Source organism: Podarcis tiliguerta, assembly GCF_965153285.1.
Source record: "Podarcis tiliguerta genome assembly, chromosome: 11".
In the NCBI taxonomy this organism is placed as follows: Eukaryota; Metazoa; Chordata; class Lepidosauria; order Squamata; family Lacertidae; genus Podarcis; species Podarcis tiliguerta.
In genome coordinates, this window is record NC_139544.1 from 55,926,586 (window position 1) to 55,949,809 (window position 23,224).

Consider the following 23,224-nt stretch of genomic DNA (forward strand, 5'->3'; position numbering starts at 1 on the left):
TGTTGTTTTTCCTGTCTGCCAGGTTATCTGACAACGCCTTATCTGATTGTCTTTCTGGCCATTCCTTTGAGATGGTGATTACCCGATTCCTGAGACAACGGGAAGGTTCCCTCACCCCCTCCCTCCTTGCAGAGAAAACATTTGGTCAGTTTGGGCGTCAAAATGGTTTCAGGACGGTCTTCCTGTGCTGCTCCAGAAATGTGGTCCACATATCTATGTACGTGCTTGGTTGGTACATTTATGAACATTTATTTTATATATATATATATATATATATATATATATATATATATGACCTTAATTTTTTTATTACACCTTCCAACTCTACAATTCTATGATTCTGCACACAGTCACACCCCTGGTCCATTTGGTCAACCACTGGCAGTGGCTCTCCTGGATTTTGGGGAGAAGAAGAGAAGAAGCATTTGGATCTGATATCCCGCTTTATCACTACCCGAAGGCATCTCAAAGCGGCTAACATTCTCCTTTCCCTTCCTCCCCCACAACAAACACTCTGTGAGGTGAGTGGGGCTGAGAGACTTCAAAGAAGTGTGACTAGCCCAAGGTCACCCAGCAGCTGCATGTGGAGGAGCAGGGAAGCGAACCTGGTTCACCAGATTACAAATCTACCACTCTTAACCACTACACCACACTGGCTCTCAAGGAGGAGATATTCCCAGCCCTGCCTTATGGTTCCAGGGACTGAACCTGTATTCAAAACAGATGCTCGACCACCGAGCCACAGGCCTTCTGTACAAATGTGCCGACGCAGCTTTCTGCCGAGCACACGAGAATCACAGAAGGCCAACTGCCACTCGTACCCAGACGCTTTAAATGTCCTTTTATAAAAGCAGAGATGTGCTAAATCTTTCTTGCGTACAGGCGCAAACGATATAAAATGCAGAGTCGGCAGGAAGCCTGAGGGTGTGTTTTTTTAAATAAAAAAAATTTTCACATTGTTTGCAGCAGCCCCTTCGGCATATGATCCACCCGGCAAACTTGTGCAAGGGAACCGCAGTTTCTCAGATGCTAATGAGTCGGCGAGGATGGGAATGAGTGAGCCGGGCAGCAGGTGCTGCTTCAGCAATAAAACACTGAGGACCATCAATGGTTTCCAGACAAAAGGAGAGAGCCTTTTGCATCCCGGCAGCTAAGCAGAAATGGCCTGAAAGCTTCAACCCAAACGGGAAAAAAACCAAACCCAACCACTATGGATATCAGCTGGGAAAATTCTACATTTTCCTAAAGCTCCCCCCACACAGACACACACACTCAAATGGCCCCAGTTAAAAGCTAACCAGATTCCAGAGGTTGGATGGCTTCCAAACAAATTAAAGGAGCAATTCCTCCTTCTCAGCTGGTAGGGCCAAGGATTAAGACAAATGGGATAAAAGGGAAATCTCTGTAAAGGACTTACTGAGTGGACAATGGGAAAGCAGCATGAGCTGTGGAGATAACAAGCACTAATCAGCCCCTTCATTGCCTTCTTATTCCACATTTTAACAGGAGTTCTGATCAGTCCCTGCTATAATCTTCAGGCAGCGGAAGCCAAAGGAAGCACCAGCAAAAAGGTGCCAGACAATTTGGAACAATAGAGCGAACATGTCCATCACATGTCTGCTAACTGCCTCCCTCGCTGCGGAATGGAAAAGAAGGTATCCGTCCAACATCATCATCTAGGCCCAGAAGCAGAAAAACCAGGCTCTGAACCAAACTTCCCACTGAAACATGAAATTGTAGAGTTGGAAGGGACCGCAACGGTCATCTAGTCCAAACCCCTCTACAATGAATGTTCAGCCTATTGAGGTCTTAGAGAAATCAGATAACTATTCTTGAAGCTTCCTGTAATCGTTGGTAGTAATAAGTTCTGCATCGCCACCAATGCATATAATGCTCTAGAGACTTTCTGTAGCTTTATACCCCCAAAGTACATGGGAAAGGCTTGTAGTTCACTGGCAGAGTATCTTGTTTTGCACCCAGGTTCAGTCTTCAGGAAGGACTGGGAAAGACCCATTTCTGTAACTCTGGAGTGACGGCTGGTCAGTGTGGATGGTACTGAGCTAAGTCTGACTCTGCATAAGACAACTTCCTATGTTCCTGACACACACCACAGTCTCTAAAAGGGGCAAGGGGGACAGAGGCAATGCGCATTGCGATCTGGAGCAGGACACCTCTAACCCTGCAAGTTACCAATTACAGCGGTACCTCTGGTTGCGAACGGGATCCATTCCGGAGCCCTGCGTGGGTCACAATTCGCCGCTTCTGCGCATGCGCGTGATGTCATTTTGAGTGTCTTCGCATGAGCGAGCAGTGAAACCCGGAAGTAACCCTTTCCGGTACTTTCGGGTCGCCACGGGACACAACCTGAAAATGCTCAACCTGAAGCAAACGCAACGCAAGATATGACATATATGGAGACTTCAAGCCCATAGTTTGCTCCACATTCACTCTGGTGTGGTACAGTCTTATTTCCTCATCTGTTCCTTGCACCAACCGAGCCTAAGCCACATCTGTTGACAGCTGAGTGGTCTCAGTCCAAACCTACCAGATAAAACAATCTCATTTCTAAAGTCTCTGTTTTGGGGAAGAGGTTTAGGGGGATCAAGCTGAATGAACCGCTACCTTCCTGTTACTATAAGGACTGTGTCTCAGATAACATGCATTGAACACAGAAGCTCCCAGGTTAAAGCTTCACAATGTATCTCCAGTTAGGTTTGGATAGACAGTAAGGTAAAGGTAAATGACCCCTGGATTGTTAAGTCCAGTCAAAGGAGACTATGGGTTGAGTACCAACAGTACTGAGCTAGAGACTAAGGATTTGGCTCAGCAATGCCTTGCAGGGAACTCGTGTTACTAACACATACTTTGTCGGGAACACACACAAGACATGTTTCGGAATCATAAAACAGTGGCAGAGCAACGCAGACCGGAATGGGCCGTGTTGCCAGTACTGTGATCTCAAAAGCAACACCTGGAACCTCTCCTACAGCCCTGACTGATGTGATTATAAAACAAAATGTGAAATGCCCCCTGAAATGGGTTGTGGAGTTGAGAGGGAAGCGAAGAAATGGGATAAATCAGAGCCGGGCTTGCATAACATCATGCATTTGTGTATCCAGCCTAAACAGAGCCTGAGACTTCACCAGATGTTTTTCATTCTGGCACAGTTCGCTGCTGCGGAGAGAGAAATCGGGAGCGGGCGAGAGCCAAGCACAACATCAGGTTGGCATGCACAGCTGTAATCGGAGATCAGCGAAGGATACAGTCAGTCCAGACCCCTGGGGAGACAGCAACTAGCGAGGTCTCTTAAAGGAAAGCCACTTAGCTCTCCAGGAGAAACAGCATCAGGACCTCCTGGCACCCAAGCGAGGGGGTCAACGTGCAAATCTCTCCACTTTGCAACTCTTCGCCTCGGCGACGTCAAAAGCTTAAATTGTAGTTTCCCAGAGAAATGGCTTCTTTTTTTGTTGTTTTTCTTACGTTCCTCCATGAATGAGGTTTGCACAAATATCACCATCGTGCCTCAATATGCGTCATTGATGCATCAACCATCATTACCATCACCGTGTCTCAATATGCATGGCCACTGCAGGGGCATTTCTTGTGCTATGGCAGCAGATGGAAAGGACTAGCATAAATAAATGTGGAGAGGAAGGAAAAGAGAAGGTTAAGCCTGGAGAAGAGGAGGTTAAGGGGTGATATGATAGCCATGTTCAAATATATAAAAGGATGTCACATAGAGGAGGGAGAAAGGTTGTTTTCTGCTGCTCCAGAGAAGCGGACACGGAGCAATGGATCCAAACTACAAGAAAGAAGATTCCACCTAAACATTAGGAAGAACTTCCTGACAGTAAAAGCTGTTCGACAGTGGAATGTGCTGCCAAGGAGTGTGGTGGAGTCTCCTTCTTTGGAGGTCTTTAAGCAGAGGCTTGACAACCATATGTCAGGAGTGCTCTGATGGTGTTTCCTGCTTGGCAGAGGGTTGGACTCGATGGCCCTTGTGGTCTCTTCCAACTCTATGATTCTATGATTCTATGATTCTAAGGAGAGCTTAATGTAAGCTTGGGGCCAGCGACGGATGAAGGATGCTAGAAGCAGCATGATGACAGGAAAGGAAAAGAATCCAGTCGATCCTGCAGGTAAATCCAAAGTGACTTTGTGTTTCAGTTACCAAGAAACATAGAAAACTGCCTCCTACAGAGTCAGAGCAGTGATCAATGTAGCTCAGTATTGTCCCCATTACTGACTAGCAGTGGCCCTCCAGCTTTACTTTTCATAATTTTTTAAATTAGTTTTTCCATAACAAACATCATATAAGATAAACATCGATGTCACAATGTGGGATTTTTCCAGTCCCGTGACTTCCCTCTCCCCTCTCCATGGTTCCATTATTTTTGGTTATTTCAAGCATGTCTAAGTCAGGCCCTCCAGGTTTTCAAGCAGGAACTGAACCTGCAGATGTCTTTATGATAGAATGGTGGAGTTGGTCATCTGTAAGTCCTCTCACTGACCTATGTCTCTGGCTACCTCTGGGAGCAGGAGCGTACGTGTTTCTAGCTAGCTTCCCTCTTCTGCACGCTGAATTATTCGCATATAAATGTGAATAACATTCATTATTTGCTGTTCACAAATAAATAAAGCTGGTTCTACTGTAGGTACGCAAGCCATACATAAAGCATGTTGCTCAAAATGGCAAGGCCAATGGTTTGACCTGCCTTGATACTATAGGTATAGTTTGTATACAGATAGGAGCACAACAAATACACTGTGTGCTGTGTGGGCACAGTGCTGCGACATTTTGTGCAGGTGATGCCAACTCCCACTGAAATCTCCTTTAACTGCTCAGCTGAAACCCCAGGTTGGCACCTTGCAAGCATTGGTACAAAAGCGTCAAGGAAAGTCTCTTAATATTTTATATCACAGCCCGAAGCTGGTTGTTTAGCCAGCAAAATACTGCCAGCATTCCAATACCCCCCCCAAAAAAGTCTGCTTCCTTTTCCCCAAGTGGAGAAAAGAACCCAAAACAGTGTTGTGTGTGCATTTCTCTTCTTGCAGAAGGTGGGAGAATCTCGGCAAGCAAAAACTTCTCTCTTTCAGTTTCCAGCAAAGAACCATCTCTCCAAACTTAGGGGTGAATCTCAAAAGGCCCACAGCGCTCCATAAAGAATGATGAAACCTCCACCTTCAGTTGCACCAGGACCAGCAGAGGCTGCGACTTTAAAAAAAAAGACCATATATCCCATTCATACCCCCCTAAGATACAGAGCCCTGCTTCTCCAGAGAGAGATCCATTTGCGGAATGCCCAGGAAACAGTCCACTTTATTGTCATTAGTAAAATAATTTGCCACACATATTTTGCTTCGTCGACTGAACTGCGCTATCTATTTATCTCCTTTTATGCATTTCAACACGAATCATTCATGGGCATTTTGATGTGAGAAGCAGCCAGGGGACATCCGTCAGTGAGGAATGCTATGATGGCGCCTCCTCGGAGGACCACAACTTAGGCATGCTAGGCCATGTGCCACCCCAGTCTTTAAATTTATGGCCTTCCACCATGGCCCTCCTCGAGCTGAAAGAAGTTGTCTAGTACCAAATCCAGAGCAATAGATATTCATTCTACCTATCCCACGAGGAGAGCGGGATGATACATGTGTCTTCCCTCTTTTTTTTATTCTCATAGCAATCCAGTGAAGGATGTGAGAGAGAATGACTGGCTCAATATAACCCAGAAAGCTCCATCATTGTACTTGGATCTGAACCTATCTCTCCCTCTGTTCCGTTCCCAGCGACCACATTGTACTGGCTGTGCCTCTTACACCTGAGGTGAATATTTCCAGGACCAGATATGGCAGTTCCCTCGCTGCGAGAAGCCAAGTTACAGGGAACCAGGCAGAGGGCCTTCTCGGTAGTGGCATCCACCCTGTGGAACACCCTCCCACTAGATGTCAAAGAGAACAACAACTACCAGACTTTGAGAAGACATCTGAAGGCAGCCCTGTTGAGGGAAGCTTTTAATGTTTAATAGGTTATTGTATTTTAGTGTTTTGTTGGAAGCCGCCCAGAGTCGCTGGGGAAACCCAGCCAGATGGGCGGGGTATAAATAATAAATTATTATTATTATGCTTCCTTGAATTCACACAATCATAGAGTTGGAAGGGACCCTCGAGGGTCATCTAGTCCAACCCCCCAATTCCTTGGATGCAGGGTAGCATCCTTGAGTACCGCCTCGCAAGGAGGATGCAAAGGAAAAAGAGAGGGCCAAGATACAGATAGACTCCTGTTGTCCTGTGAGCCCTTTGACAGCCAGAATAGGACTTCGGGGCATTTGCATTTCTAGCTTTTGCAACCCGAGCTGATCACTGTTGATTGAAGGGCAGTGCAAATATGGAATAAAGAAACACTACACAGACATCCACAGGCTCCCCACCCCCCTTGGGTGAGCTAAGCAAAACACTGACAGAAGGAACAAACTAGTGAAGGTAAAGGGACCCCTGACCATTAGGTCCAGTCGCGGCCAACTCTGGGGTTGCAGGGCTCATCTCGCTCTATTGGCCAAGGGAGCCGGCGTACAGCTTCTGGGTCATGTGGTCAGCAGGACTAAGCCGCTTCTGGTGAACCAGAGCAGCACACGCTTCCCGCCAGAGTGCTACCTATTTATCTACTTGCACTTTGACGTGCTTTCGAACTGCTAGGTTGGCAGGAGCAGGGACCGAGCAATGGGAGCTCACCCCGTCGCGGGGATTCGAACTGCCAACCTTCTGATCAGCAAGTCCTAGGCTCTGTGGTTTAACCCACAGCGCCACCCGCGTCCCTAACAAACTAGAGTCCCCCCCCAAAAAAAAAACACTGCCTGTGCATTTTGCCATGTATCTCTGGCCCTACAAATGCAAGAAACTTAAGTATTTGTTTTAAAATGAAGGCTGGGGATCTGGAGATTATGTTGAACTCCCTCTCTCCCGCTCATAAACACATCACCATCAGCTTGTTTGTCTGCTATTGAGCTCTGGTCTCTCTCTCTCTCTCTCTCTCTCTCTGCTTCCCCCCCCCCCCCCAATACACCCCTTCGTTCTTTGTGCAATCTTCCCCACCCCATCCTCTCTCTCTCTCCCGCTCTCACTCTCTCTTGTCTTCCTTCCAGAAATTTATTCGGGTCCTTTAATCTGCATGTGTCTAGGCAGATGTCCAAAAAAATAAAAAAGAGAGGAAAGACAAAACACTGCACAAAAACCATTCCCTTCAACAAAGGCAGCAGAAAAGGGGGCAAGGATTTTTCTTGGGGGGCTGGGAGAGAGCAGAGAGACATTCCTCCACTCCTCCAGGGTTAGCTTTGCCCTCTCTTTGCCTCTCCCTCCAAAACACCCTGAATGATTGATAACGCTTTGCCCTCCCCTTCACTACTGGCTGTCAAGAGATGCCCAGATTCTTGGGATCCGTGTCTTTGCAGCAAAGTGTATTTCCCAAGCCAAGAGATGGAGAGGGATAAAGTGAGTGTGTGCGTGAGAGAGAGAGCTCTATTTTGGTTCTTCTTGTTTGATTTTATTTGGTTTGGTTGCTTTCTCCCCCCTTTAAGTGGGAGGTGGAGGGAGGAAAACTTGAAAAGCCCTTGATTAGACAACTCCAAAGCAAACAAACAGGCTGAAGGAGGGACACAAGAGCCTGTTTGTAATGGCTCAACCCCCTCCACAACCTTCCCTCCTCCTTGGTTAGCCCGTCTTATCCGGGCAAAGAAGCAAAATAAAATAATAATTAAAAGCAGAAAAGAGGGAGCTGGGGAAAGAGGACTGGTTTTCGTCGAATTCTCTCAATTCCTAAAAGGACGACGGGATTGAGGGAGGGGTGGAATTCGAACTAGTTCAGCCAGAGAAGGAGATCTGTGCACAACTGACAAAACTCAGAAAATGCCTGATGACGTGGCGTGACGTGTAAAGGTAAAGGGACCCCTGACTGTTAGGTCCCATGACTGACTCTGGGGTTGCAGCGCTCATCTCGCTTTCTTGGCCGAGGGAGCCAGCATACAGCTTCCGGGTCACGTGGCCAGCATGACTAAGCTGCTTCTGGTGAACCAGAGCAGTACACAGAAACACCATTTACCTTCCCCACTGGAGAGGTACCTATTTATCTATTTGCACTGTGACGTGCTTTCGAACTGCTAGGTTGGCAGGAGCTGGGACCGAGCAACGGGTGCTCACTCCATCGTGGGGATTCGAACCACCGACCTTCTGATCGGCAAGCCCTAGGCTCTGTGGTTTAGACCACAGCACCACCCGCGTCCCCAGCATGACGTGTATGTCACAATAAATCTGTAAATCCTCCCGGTGCTAAAGGACCATTTGGCTGCAATATATGTATTTAACCTGGAGTTTTAAGCCTCATCAAAGACAGAGGGACTTGTACCTGCGAGAAGCTGCAGTGCATTGTTTGTTGATTTTGCTGCAATAGACTAGCATAGCTACCCCATCATCATAATTTTATTGTTTATACCCTGCCCATCTGGCTGGGTTTCTCCAGCCCCATGGAGGTATTGCCCTAATTTTTCCTTTGACACTTATTTAATGGATGTGCAGCAGCGTTCCCCAACCTGGTGCCCTCCATGTGTTTTGGGCCCTACCTCCCATCAGGCCCTGCCAGTGCAGCCATGGGGCTGGTGGAAGCTCCATGGCTTCCTCCATCAATCCAAAGGTTGGCAGAGACAGGTGCCCCAAAATAGCTCAAGCTATGTTGGTGCCTGAGGCAGAAGGCATAAATAATAATACTACCTGGGATGGTATGTAAACAAATATCAACAACTAACTGCATAATTGGCAATGTGCTGCCTTATAATGGTACCCCATCTACATTGAGTGACCTCATCAATGTCCAATAAACATGGAAGTATCAAAACTCAAAGCCCCAGTCCAGAATTGTTTCAGGTGAACTTGTGTTTGCTGTTGACAGCATTTGCAATAAATAAATAAATGTTGAGGTGAATTCCTACAAGTCCAGGCCTTGAAGCACCACAAACTGAACAGTGATGTTGAGGACCAGCAGCTACAGATGTCAGCAGCTTGAGAAGTAGCAGTCTACTATACTGTGTTGCTCTGTAATATGGGCCAATCCTTCAAGATAAGGAGATCTTTGCCTACTGCACACTTTTCCCCAGACCCATTTGAAGGGAGGCTGGACCGGCAGTAAGGATGGATTTGAGTTCCCAGCTGGATGCCCTTGTGTGGAATCTCCCCCTGCTGTGAAAAGAGGCCGGCATGCCTCTATCTAGCAGCTCTGCACCTTAGTACTGTAAGATAAAGAACCTCTACGAGGTGTCATAACATCCTTCAGGCGGATCACTTCCAAGTTCCCCTGGAGTGAGGAGCTATTAGGAGCAGCTGCAGCCCTTAGAGCTGGAATTGGTTTCCAGTTCCTGGAGATGTCTCATTTAATCCTGCTTCTCTCAAGCCAATTGGATCCTCCCTTCCAGAGGTATGAGAGCCCCCGCACTGTTGCATCAAATATCCAAAAGTGGCTGGCTTCTTAGAAAGCCTCTCACACCCACAACATGAAAACTGGAGTCCACATTGAAAGGCCTATAGGTCACAGTAGAGCGCTGCAGTCTAATGTTTTCCCTAACATCTAAGGTTTTCACATTAGGGTGCAATTTCACCAAGAACTAAACATTCTGGGCATTGGTCTAGATCAGGGGTGATTGGTCTAGATCAACTGAACAGCCACGTCCCCTTCTGGGCAACTTTCTGAGGGCCACAGGTCAGTGGGCAGAACAATGAGCATAATTCTGCTTTTTGGCCACTGGTAGGCAGAACCAAAAGGATGCAGGTGGGCTTGCCGATCAGAAGGTCGGCGGTTCGAATCCCCGCGGCAGGGTGAGCTCCTGTTGCTCGGTCCCTGCTCCTGCCAACCTAGCAGTTCAAAAGCATGTCAAAGTGCAAGTAGATAAATAGGTACCGCTCCAGCGGGAAGGTAAATAGCGTTTCCATGCGCTGCTCTGGTTCGCCAGAAGTGGCTTAGTCATGCTGGCAACATGACCCGGAAGCTGTACCTGCCTAAAGGTTGCCCAGAACAGAATGTGGCCCTCTGCTACCCCATCTTTTCCATCGAGGAAATCAAATCAACTCCTTTCCCAGGGCTGTCACCCATGGAGCCCCCTATCTTGGCTAAGTAGCTATCAACTCTGCCTTGATTGAGAGTTTAGGAGTTTCATGTTGCAAAAAGGATAATGGCATGCAAATAAAAGGGGGGGGGGGGGTTCTTCTCCTAGCAGCTGTGCTGAGCGGCGAAAACTTGCTTTTCCTTGAAGGATTACACTGGCTGGTTTTAAACTCAGAAACATTTTCCAAACAGCCACAGAAAACAAGAGCCCATTTGTGAAACTGTTTGAAGAGGATCTCATGAAATAAAAAGACGGAGGGGGAGGTTTTTTTTGGGGGGGGCGGTTAGAAGAGGGAGGAAAGAAGAGAGAACAGGGCTGGAGATGAAACTCAGAAACAAGGAGAGATTCCTGAGAATCACATTTCCCTAACTTTGTAAAAGTCTGGGAACTCGTCCCAAAACGCTGAAAGAAAAAGCCGCGGGAACAAAGCGAGTGACCTGGGACAGACAGAAAGCAATTGAGCCGGGTTCGCAGGCCACCTCTGGAAAAAAAAAGTTAGATTTCAAGGGGACAAATCCTTTCAGCAATCAACCCCCAAGAAGTGAAAGCCGGGGGGGGGGCAAGGGGGAAGGTGGATGAAGGAGACATAAAATGGGTTGCTACACCAAAGGATGGAAATAGACAACCCCCTTCTCCCTGCCTGCCCACCCTAAATGGTTGGAAGTGGCACAATACAGTAATTTCATCTCACTGTTGTCGCCATTCATGGGCTTTGCAGGAGTTTTGTAGCACTTTCAAAAAGAAAGATCTGCAAAACCTGCTTGGACCGGACAAATGGCCATGGGAGAAAAGAGATTTCAGTGGACGCCGCAGGAAACAGCAGTTCCTTCAGATCAACTCTTTCATAAAAAGATTGCATGCTTCTCCAGACCAAGGCTGCGACACGAACCTCACAACAGAGGGCAGTCAAAGCACCAAAGGAGACAAAGGGCAGTTCAATAGTCTCTCTGCAGATGCAAAATAACTTGGTGTTGGCTGGTAGTGAGCTTTTGCATGTGCAACTGTGCAGGGAAGGTGAAGAGCAGAACATTCAGCTGCTCATACAAAAGTTGTTGGTGATGATGAATTTGTACGCTCTGGGTTCAAGGCCAGCAAAGCGAGCTTTAAAACAAATTAATCTTAAAAGAACTTGGATTATTATTATTATTATTATTATTAGTCATACCTCATGTTACGTCCGCTTCATAGAATCATAGAGTTGGAAGAGACCACAAGGGCCATCGAGTCCAACCCCCTGCCAAGCAGGAAACACCATCAGAGCACTCCTGACATATGGTTGTCAAGCCTCTGCTTAAAGACCTCCAAAGAAGGAGACTCCACCACACTCCTTGGCAGCATATTCCACTGTCGAACAGCTCTTACTGTCAGGAAGTTCTTCCTAATGTTTAGGTGGAATCTTCTTTCTTGTAGTTTGGATCCATTGCTCCGTGTCTGCTTCTCTGGAGCAGCAGAAAACAACCTTTCTCCCTCCTCTATGTGATATCCTTTTATATATTTGAACATGGCTATCATATCACCCCTTAACCTCCTCTTCTCCAGGCTAAACATGCCCAGCTCCCTTAGCCGTTCCTCATAAGGCATCGTTTCCAGGCCTTTGACCATTTTGGTTGCCTTCCTCTGGACACGTTCCAGTTTGTCAGTGTCCTTCTTGAACTGTGGTGCCCAGAACTGGACACAGTACTCCAGGTGAGGTCAGACCAGAGCAGAATACAGTGGCACTATTACTTCCCTGTAACGTTCTTTCAGGTTACGTCCCGCGGCGACCCAGAAGTACCAGAAAGGGTTACTTCCGGGTTTCGCCGCATGCGCAGAAGCACAAAATGACGTCACTCGCATGCGCAGAAGCAGCGAATCGCAACCCACAAGTGCGCAGATGCACCGCTGCAGGTTGTGCTCTTTTCATGTTGTGAATGGGCCTCCGGAACGGATCCCGTTTGCAAAGAGAGGTACCACTGTAATAAGTATAATAATTTATTATTTGTACCCCACCCATCTGGCTGGGTTTCCCCAGCCACTCTGGGCGGCTTCCAGCAAAGATTAAAAATACATTAAAATATCCACACATTAAAAACTTCCCTAAACAGGGCTGCCTTCAGATGTCTTCTAAAATGTTAGATGTCTTTTGACATCTGGTGGGAGGGTGTTCCACAGGGTGGGTGCCACTACTGAGAAGGCCCTCTGCCTGGTTCCCTGTAGCTTTCCTTCTCGCAGTAATGGAACTGCCAGAAGGCCCTTGGCGCTGGATTAACTGGAAAGATAAGTCAGTTTTTGAACAGCTCGCAGGTGTGTTCCCTGATGTGATAATCTCTACTGGACCTCTTTTTAAAACCTCTCTGCCCAGTTCAGAACCTAGATTGCCCCTTCGGCATATAAGCAACATGGGCAATAGTCTCCACCTTCCCAAACATGATATCCTCCAAATATTTTGGACTACAACTCCCATCATCCACAACCATTAGCTATGCTGGCTAGACCTGCATCCAATCTTGGGGTTCCTCCAGGCTAGGGTTTCATTTTGCAACATGCTCTTGCCTAATACAAATGGCTTTATTTGGCTTTAGTATGATCTGTGATGCTTCCCCAATGCTACATTATTGCTGTCTGGAGGGGCGACAGCAGAACAAAAGCAGGACCAAAATAAACCGGAACATTTGTGGCATAAAAGGTTACGGGATTCCAGCAGGAAGTTATGGGGTTGGAAATGAAGCCGTGTGACTACCGCAAAACATTTGGCAGGTGCAAACAATATCGATAGTGGAATTGCGTGTGACTGCACCAATAGAACTGGAAGTGCAATTCATCATAAATGTGAAATAAAAAGGATGTCTGGAGGCGCCTGTTACACGATAAGGGCAATGTGGTTTCTCCCACCCAGATTTTCACAATCCTGTTGCAGGGGGAAGTATAAAAAGGTAAAGGGACCCCTGACCATTAGGTCCAGTCGTGACTGACTCTGGGGTTGCGGCACTCATCTCGCTTTATTGGCCGAGGGAGCCGGCGTACAGCTTCCAGGTCATATGGCCAGCATAACTAAGCCGCTTCTGGCAAACCAGAGCAGCGCACAGAAACGCCGTTTACCTTCCTGCTAGAGTGGTACCTATTTATCTATTTTCACTTTGATGTGCTTTTGAACTGCTAGGTGGGCAGGAGCAGGGACCAAGCAACGGGAGCTCACCCCATCGTGGGAATTCGAACCATCAACCTTCTGATCGGCAAGTCCTAGGCTCTGTGGTTTACACCACCCGTGTCCCTATGGGGAAGTATACCTGGAAGCAAATATGTTTTTTGTTTGTTTGTTTTAGAAAAGAAACACGTTTTTTTCAAATGAGTAATTATATGTTTCCACTCAAAGTGGGCAGCTAAAGCCATTATCTGAATCGGTCTGCGAAAAGACGCATATGCATGATTTTCTATTTCAGCTACGGGAGTGATATAGGGCCTCTGGTTCATACCAGAGGGTGTTTCGGCATAGCAAGCCCTAATGTGTAAAAAAAGGCTGGCAGACAAACTGAGTGCAGCATGCATTTTTCATCGGGCATAATATGCAAATGGGTGCGGTGTTTACCATAATAAGACAGGACATTAGCACGATTAAGCAAGCGCTGAGGATCAAAGTGGAAAGGAACTCAGACTCTAATGCCCTTAACTGTAGGCAAAGCTGTCATGTGACCCTTGCCATGTGACCCTGCCAAGGGCTTTCTCACCCCAACCTTCCAGAGAGGCAAACTTTGACTCCAGAAGGGTGTGCAGATAACAAAAACACCATCAATGTCTTTAAAGGGCTTTCAATTCAGAGGACGTTCTCAGAAGCACCATTTTCCACATTTCCACAGATTACGTATAATGCTAAAAAGCAAGGAAACAGATCACGGTGGTTCATGGTAAGGCTATGACTCCCTTTTCTCCCCAGTTTCCCAGTCCTTAAAAATTAGGTGTGTGTGGCTATTTTGACAAGGGGCAAAGTAACTCACCAGAGCTGTCCATAGCTGTTGAATGCCATATTTAAAGGTTGTTTTCTGCTGCTCCAGAGAAGCGGACACGGAGCAATGGATCCAAACTACAAGAAAGAAGATTCCACCTAAACATTAGGAAGAACTTCCTGACAGTAAGAGCTGTTCGACAGTGGAATTTGCTGCCAAGGAGTGTGGTGGAGTCTCCTTCTTTGGAGGTCTTTAAGCAGAGGCTTGACAACCATATGTCAGGAGTGCTCTGATGGTGTTTCCTGCTTGGCAGGGGGGTTGGACTCGATGGCCCTTGTGGTCTCTTCCAACTCTATGATTCTATGATCTGCAATTCCATAAAGTATTGACAAAGAAGCATTCTGGGGACGTAAACATGCAAGCTGGCCATGCATAAGAGTGAAGGACAGCTGGTGAATCTTGTTATGCCTGCTCTCAAAATTTGCCCCCAAGCCAAATGGGGGCAGTTTCCCCCCCCAAAAAAAAGGTAGGCAGATTTAACATATGCTTCCTCTTTTGACTTGTGCCTCCCCCTGCCCCCCAAAAGTGGTCCGGGCTATTCAATAGTTTGGCTGTCAGCAATTTCAAAGCCACAGAGTTAGGGCTGTTTAACAAACAAGGAAGATGTTTTATACTAAGTTAGACTCTTGGGTCTATCTAATTCCATACTGTTTACACTGACTGGCAGCTGCTTCCCTGGAGTTGCTGGAGATTGGACATGGGATCTTCTGATGCAAAGCAACTGCTCAGATACAACTTATTACATGTTTCAGGAAGGGTCACCTCGGATATTGTTAAGAGACGGTTTGCCAAGATCCTTGCAAGAGTTTTGCCGGCCGCAGCTAATAGAGAGACGCCTCGATAGTTTCCGCAATCAGTTCTGTCACCTTTTTTTAAAGAGACTGATAATTTTGGCATCCCTAAAGTCTGCTGGGATCGCTTCTCTTTCCCAGACTTTTTCCGATGAGCTTGTGAAGTTTTGTGTAAGCTCAATTCCACCCACTTTGAATATTCGGCAGGTATCCCATCTGGTCCACTTTGTTGTTTTTCATTTTGTTCATAGCTGAACACATCTCTCCCAGATTTGGAGATACTGCAAGCTCATCTCTAACTTGTTTTTGCCGAATTTGTGAGAGGACCTCAGCAGCTTCGGGGGAGTTGAGGTTAAGGAGATGTTGGTAGTCTTACTCGGCTACGAGTGATCGCCAAAGAAGATTACAGTGGTACCTCTGGTTGCAAACGGGATCCGTTCCGGAGCCCTGTTTGCAACATAAGCAGAACACAACCCGCGTCTGCACGTGCGCAGGTCACGATTCGCCGCTTCTGCGCATGCATGTGGCATCATTTTGAGCGTTTGCGCATGCACGAGTGGCAAAACCCAGAAGTAACCCTTCCTGGTACTTCCGGGTCGCTGCGGGACGCAACCTGAAAAGACATAACCTGAACCGAACATAAGAAGAGGTATGACTATACAAGTTTCCCTACACAGAAACCCAAGGGAAAAGGTGAAACATGCATGCATAATGTCCCATATAGGAATGCATTCTGTGAACGTGTGGCACATTTTAGCGCATGAGCTGTCCATGTTCCAGGCTACCTAGAAGAGCAATATCAATTCCCAGCACCTCTGTCTGAAACCCTGGACAGCTGCTGCCGGTCTGTGTAGACAATACAGGGATAGATGGACTCTGGTTCAGTACAAAACAGCTCCTCATGTTCCTATGTTTCGCCAGCTCCCTTCAAGTGAAAGCTGCGTCTCAAGCTGCCACTCTGCAGCTGCTCAACAGAGACCCGAGTCCACCACTGAGTGTTCTGGTAGACCCAGCGCTGCCAGAGGGGCTGTGAGGAATGCAAACAGTCTCTGCATCCAGCGCCCTGGGCTGGTTTCATTGCAAAGTCCTCAGCTGCTCAGCAACCCCTTGCAGCCTGCTCAGCACCCTTGTGCTGTCAGAACCGTGGCAGATCAAAAGACTGAAGCCGGTGTGAGCCGCGAACAAAACCTACAAGGTCAGAATTTGGTCCCTGAGAGCGGGCAGCGATCTCGAGCGCCGACTTGAAAGTTGCTCCTCGACTCCTTGGCCTCCCGCGAAGTTCTGAGGCAGATGCCTACCTCTTTCCCCAGCTGCCTTGAAGGAAGCTCCCAGTTAGGTTAGCCTTTTCTCCCTGCCTGCAGTCAGAACTTCAGAGGCACAGCAGGATGTCTGGTGGAGTCCGACTGTAGCGCTTGAAGGGAGGAGAGCGGTGATTCCGTCTGTGGCTCGGAGACTTCTGCTTGCTCACCGAGTGCTTCAAAGCAGCGCCCGGCTGGGTTATGGAAGCGGCAGAAGAGCAAAGGAGGCAGGATACCCGAGGGAACAGACTCCGGCAGAGGAGCCAGCAATAGCAGCATCCCTTCTGTAGCACAGAGGAGGGCAAAGCATCGTCCACTGCAAAGGTAGAAGGAAGTTCACGCACCATCACAAGATCTGCGATAAAGCAGGATGCGGAGAACCCTGTTTGCAAGTGATATACTGTGTGGCTCTAATCTAGCAAAGCTCATTATCCCGCAAGGTCAGGCACTAGAGATGGAATCAGCTGGGGCAGTGACACTTGCAAACATCAATCATCCGCTACGGGGGGGAAAGCTGAGGCCTGGCTCTCTTGATCGCCCATCCTCTGGCCTTATTCCTGTGGGGGTTTCCTCCAGTTTATGGCCTAGGCCAAAATTTAATTATTCTCACCCTCTAATCCTGGAATATAAATCTAACTTCATTTTTCCAGCTTTCTTCTGTGGCTAACAGATCGTCTCCCCCAGGGGCAGAGTGAAAGAAATGCAGTCGCTGGTACCATAAGGCAGCTTGACTTCATAGAGACAGAAAGCGACTGCAGAGAAAAGCATACAGGCTCTGGATTTCCAAGGTCCTTTGAATTTCTGCATCACCACCAATATCTGAGCTGCCGTATTTTTTCCTCTATAAGACTCACTTTTTCCCTCCTAAAAAGTAAGGGGAAATGTGTGTGCGTCTTATGGAGCGAATGCAGGCTGCGCAGCTATCCCAGAAGTCAGAGCAGCAAGAGGGATCGCTGCTTTCACTGCGCAGCGATCCCTCTTGCTGTTCTGGCTTCTGAGATTCAGAATATTTTTTTCCTTGTTTTCCTCCTCCAAAAACTAGGTGCGTCTTGTGGTCTGGTGCATCTTATAGAGCGAAAAATACAGTAACTGGTCTTCAAAGCAGCTTTGCAAAAATCAGGTGTGAACGTACAAAACAATGAAGGCCACCACAACACGGTTACGAACAGGAGCTTCTGTGGCAGACAGGCCTGATCCAGTATAGTCATACCTCGGGTTACAGACACTTCAGGTTGAGTTTTTTTGGGTTACGGACCTGCCGAAACCCGGAAGTACCAGAACGGGTTACTTCCATGTTTCATCGGTTGCACATGTGCAGAAGCGCTGAATTGCTCTTTGCGCATGCACAGAAGCACCGAATTGCAACCCACGCATGTGCAGATGCGCCACTGTGGGTTGCAAATGTTGCAGGTTGCAAACGTGCATCCCACACGGATCATGTTCACAACCCAAACGTCCATTGAACTCCTGAACTTGCTGGCAGATCAGAAGGCAACTCCCAGCTGGGTTGAATGCCTCTCCAGTCTTTGCGATATATTTTCAGTTCACATAAAGTGCCTAAAGCAACAACCCCTCCTTTACCTATCCTTGTATGCCACGACAGCAGCAAGAATAATCTGTGTGCGAAAATGGCAAAATCAGGAGATACCTACTAAGGAAGAGTGGCAGTTAAAACAGATGGAATATGCCAAATTGGAAATTTTAACTATGAAAATTTGAGACCGAGAAGAGGCTGATTTTAAGGAAGAGTGGAAGCTTTTGTTGAATCTTTAAAGAACTGTTGCAGGTAGGATTTGCTTCAAGAGCCACAGTTGAATACTTGTTGGGAGTAAAGTATGGAAAAGATGAAGGCTTAGAATATTTATAATACGCAGCAAATTTAGAAATTATGCGGGGAACCGTGGAGGGTGAGTCGAATGTGAAATGGATTGGTATCTAGAAGGTATGTATCAGTTTGCAAACTTCTGAAATTTAGAAATAAAATTATTTTAGAAATCTGCTTTACATAAAAGGTAAAAGTAACGGGACCCCTGACCGTTAGGTCCAGTCGCGGATGACTCTGGGGTTGCGGCGCTCATCTCGCTTTATTGGCTGAGGGAGCCGGCGTACAGCTTCTGGCTCATGTGGCCAGCATGAGTAAGCCGCTTCTGGCGAACCAGAGCAGTGCGCGGAAACGCCTTTTACCTTCCCGCTGGAGTGGTACCTATTTATCTACTTGCACTTTGATGTGCTTTCAAACTGCTAGGTTGGCAGGAGCAGGGACCGAGCAACGGGAGCTCACCCTCTTGCGGGGATTCGAACTGCCAACCTTCTGATCGGCAAGTCCTAGGCTCTGTGGTTTAACCCACAGTGCCACCCGTGTCCCTGCTTTACATAAAAGCCGTGTACAAAATGTGTAATCTTGCTGATGAATGAACTGAAGAATGTGCACAAAAGGAGCACAAAGGAAGGAATGGGATGCCCTGGGATAGGCCTGCTTGCAACAAGGTGGAACAGGGCAGAGAGGAACTACGGTTGAGAACCAACTCATCCTGAAAAGGAGTATATATGAATATCTCAGCTGCATGGGCAGCAAAAGAGCTCCAAGCATCTTTTCCACCTGCTTGGCATCCTCCCTCCAGCAGAGTGGCAATTAGATGGAAAACATCTATGTGATCAGAATGTCTGTATGCATGCAATATTCATGCACACGCCTCAGTAGCCCGGAAACTGCACCGGGGGCGGGGGAGGGGAGCCGCTCCCACACTGCCTGTGCGAAGGGCTCCTCTTCAGACGTCTCCTTACAGCCTGTCCCTATCACAGCATGCCTTCATTTCAGGTCAGTCCGCACAAACCTATGATACACCCACCCACAAAGGCATATCCGACTCAATTCCCTAGAAATAGCCAAGCCCGGTGCATTTGCACAAATCAAAACAGCTTCATTAAAAAATAAAACCTGCCACATCCTGTGACAAGGAAAGCTAAGAAGAAATGGGAAGGGATGCGGCAAAAGGCTGAGTGAACTTTGTTCTGGGAGCTGCGGGCAATGCCTTGGGGCAACCCCGCAGACGTGCCAAGTTCCCAGCATTACTCTACAGCTTGGATTTCCGTGCACATATAAATCACACACACCCTCCAAAGCAGGTGTGCTCCCCTGCAGAGCCATTAACATGCCACTGAGTATACAGACTCTCTTGTGCCTTGAGATGAGCCGAGATTAAAAATACTGTAGAATTACAGTGGTATCTCTGGATGTGAATGGGATCCGTTCTGGAGCCCCGTTCGCATCCAGAGCAGAATGCAACCCTCGTCTGTGCATGTGCAGGTCATGATTCGCCGCTTATGCGCATGACGTCATTTTGAGCGTCTGCGCATGTGTGAGCGGCAAAGCCCGGAAGTAACATGTTCTGTTACTTCCGGGTTGCCACAGAGCGCAACCTGAATACATTCAACCTGAAGCGACTTTAAGACAGCATCTTAAAAAGCAGAGACATCACCTTGCCAACAAATATCCGTATAGTTAAAGCTATGGTTTTCCCAGTAGTGATGTATGGAAGTGAGAGCTGGACCATAAAGAAGGCTGACTGCCGAAGAATTGATGCCTTTGAATTATGGTGCTGGAGGAGACTCTGGAGAGTCCCATGGACTGCAAGAAGATCAAACCTCTCCATTCTGAAGGAAATCAGCCCTGAGTGCTCACTGGAAGGACAGATCGTGAAGCTGAGGCTCCAATACTTTGGCCACCTCATGAGAAGAGAAGACTCCCAGGAAAAGACCCTGATGTTGGGAAAGATTGAGGGCACAAGGAGAAGGGGACAACAGAGGACGAGATGGTTGGACAGTGTTCTCGAAGCTACCAGCATGAGTCTGACCAAACTGCGGGAGGCCTGGCGTGCTCTGGTCCATGGGGTCATGAAGAGTCGGACACCACTAAACAACTAAACAACAACAACATGACTGTACATTAGTCATTCTCCTGATGAACAAACACATGCTATTTCAACTGAAGACCACTTGCATCTCACACCACCATGATAGCACTGTTGAGTTTGCAATCAAAAGGCAGGTAATTTCTAGGAAAAGTTGAAAGAACTGGTTGACGGTGAGCATCTAAGGAAGGGTATCTTGAAAGCAACGTCCAAGGATGGTAGTCAAAAGCCAAGTTGGAGGAACGATTGTCCACCATAAATAACTGTCCTGCAATGTGCAAGTCTTGAGTTGAGAAGGAAAGAGGAGGATTCCAAAATTCTGCTCACTTGAATTTCTTTCTGGATTTCCAATATCTGAATTCCCTGGTCTCATTTCCAAAATGGAACCAATGTATTAGGACTTTTTCTTTTTCTTTTTTTTTAAGATAATTTTTATTAACAGACCAATCAAATCAAATCACATTAATTCCAAATTAAAAAGCCAAATTTTAATTTTTTGTTGGGGGTACCCATATTTCAAGTTCCGAAAGGGATCCAATCACCTTGTTGCTGCTGCTTTAATGTCCACAAAATTGTCCAAATGATGTTCACATTTCTATCCAATCCTTTCTTGTTGTTTTCCACATCTCTTCCTGTTATTTTCATATATATTTTTGTATTAGGATTTCTTCGGGGTTTGATTTTCCAAACTTCATATGAAGTGTGGTGCCTACATGGTTTGCTGAAGGCACTGATCAAACACTGCAAGAAAGCAACCTTAGATGCAGCCATACAACTGCATCAAGATGCTTTGTGTGCGGTGTTTTACCAATGCACAGCAGCACATGGGTGGCTCAGTAAAACACTGCGCAAAAAGAATTTCAATGCATTAGTATTTATAAGAACACTTCAAGGTTGCTTGAATAACTGAACATAAGCACATAAGAAGAAATTGTGGGGGGGGGGGGGGTGGAATGATGCAGCATGAAGACTTCCAATAAAGGAATGTGAATGTTAGAATTCTGCATTTCCCTATGAATTAAAGTATTTCCCTCTCCTTTGCATATCAGCCTTCCAAAGATTCCCTTCATATAACAAACCACACATAGGAACCCAGATCAAGGGAGGGACACCCCACCAAAGGTGGCTGAAAACAGATGGTTTGGCCACATGGGCCAAACTATACACTCAAGAAGCATGTGATCTGGATAATTCTGAGCCATTTTTAAGAGATGGGGGAATAGTGTAGCAGCTAAGAGAGAGAACTTGAACCACCAACCCACTATGTGGCTTTCACCAAGCTACTATTATCTCAGATTAAGCTCTAACACTTACAACATAGTGATAATTATGCTGGCCTTTCTGGCTACTGTTGCTCTCCCTACATTATGCTGTATGAATTGCCCAACCCATGCACAGAAGGAACACGGAACACTCCAAGGCACTACAGAAACACGAAATATTAATAGCTTGTACCTGCATCAAAATACACAACTCTAGAGGTTCGCTAAGACGTCTCCTCCTCCCTTTGGGTGGAACGAAACACTGGATGCTTTTGCACAATCATGACAGCCGCACTCCAAGCGTGTGAGTGTGAGAAACAGCTACGAGAGCAGCAAGACCCAGGAGAGCGTCTTGGAAGAAACAATGTTCAAAAATCTGACCGGCACATTCTGTCCTGGGTTATTACATGTGATCCTCTCTGTGTACATTACGTTGCGTTCTAAATTTAGCTAAAGTCAATAGCACTCCATTAAGTCGGCTATTGCTGCTGTGGCTGCTGCTTATGAACTCAACAGGGTCCTTCTATTCCCTCTCTCAGCCCACTCATGTCAAAAGTCAGGAGGGAGACAGCAATAAAAGCACTCCTGTATTCACACATAAAGGAGCACATGGCTTTGGCTTGGAAAACTGTCAGCACTGTTTTGAGTCTGTCCTTTTAATGTGGCAGGTTGTTGGGGTTTCGGTTTTTGGTTTTTAAACAGGTCTCCCCCCCCCCCCAAGTGTCACTAAGAATGCCTTTCAGTTTCTGATGTGTCACTTCTGAATGCAGTTAGTATAATTAAAAAAAACAGGAGCTTGATCGTCTTACAACGAAATGTGTTCTCCGCCCCAGGTCAATGCAGCTCTTTTTTCCCCACTTTGGTTTTTTACAGATCTAGCAAATGCAAATGGTTATTTTTAGGGCTATGCAAGAAGACAAGCAAAGGCTTGTTTGTTTGTTTCCTAAAATTTATAAACTGCTTGATTGTAAAACAACAACAACAACCCTCAAAGCAGTTTACAAAAATGATAAAACAATAAAATTATCAGTAGAAACAGTTAATCATTTCAGAATGTTAAAAAAAAATTAAATCCGTGATATACTAAAAACAGGTAAGAACAAACATCAACATTCTAGATATCTGTTTGTCTCAACAAAATCTTTGGCAGGCGCCGGAAAAAGTACAGTGAAGGTGACTGCCTGATGTCAAAAGGCAGAGAATTCCAAAGTATACCTGAAGGAGCACCCCATCGTTCTGCCCGGAAACTGAGGTCCAGCGCAGAGGGCCTTCTGGTGGTTCCCTCACTACGAGAAGCCAAGTTACAGGGAACCAGGAAGAGGGCCTTCTCGGTGGTGGCACCCGCCCTGTGGAACACCCTCCCATCAGATGTCAAGGAAATAAACAACTATCTGGCTTTTAGAAGACATCTCAAGGCAGCCCTGTTTAGGGAAGTTTTTCATGTTCGATTTTTATTGTGCTTTTAATATTCTGTTGGCAGCTGCCCAGAGTGGCTGGGGAAACCCAGCCAGATGGGCTGGGTACAAATAAATGATGATGGTGATGATTATTATAAGTGAGGCCACACTAAAAGAATGGTTTCTTACGAATGCGGAATGGGCATTATGTAGCACCTGCAACACAGCCAATGCCACAGAGTGAAACTGTTGGGGAAAGGTACTCTCACAGGGAAAATGTTCCCAAGTTTCTGAAGGCTTTATATACTAACAGCAACACCTCGAACCTGGCCTGGTTGCAAATCAATGGCCAGTGTCGAGCTCGTAAGCACAGGTGTTTTATTCTTGCTCCTATCAGAAATCATGCTGCAGCACTCTGCACTACCTGTAACTTTCAGATA

At 46.8% G+C, this 23,224-nt stretch overlaps 1 protein-coding gene across 4 annotated transcripts in view; it reads right to left on the minus strand.

Annotated features, from left to right (window-relative positions):
* Nucleotides 1-23,224, minus strand: part of SETBP1 (SET binding protein 1) — a 262,041-nt gene that overhangs the window by 153,680 nt on the left and 85,137 nt on the right. For 2 of the 4 annotated variants that reach the window (XR_014502777.1, XM_083402622.1), the window contains exon 1: nucleotides 21,581-22,220. The exons of the other annotated variants lie outside the window; for them this stretch is intronic. Coding sequence is in view for 1 of the 2 variants with exons in the window: in XM_083402622.1 (XP_083258748.1) it covers nucleotides 21,581-21,586 (6 nt within the window). In the remaining variant the exon portion in view is untranslated. Of the gene's footprint in view, nucleotides 1-21,580; nucleotides 22,221-23,224 lie in introns of those variants that run through there. 4 annotated transcript variants of the gene reach the window in all.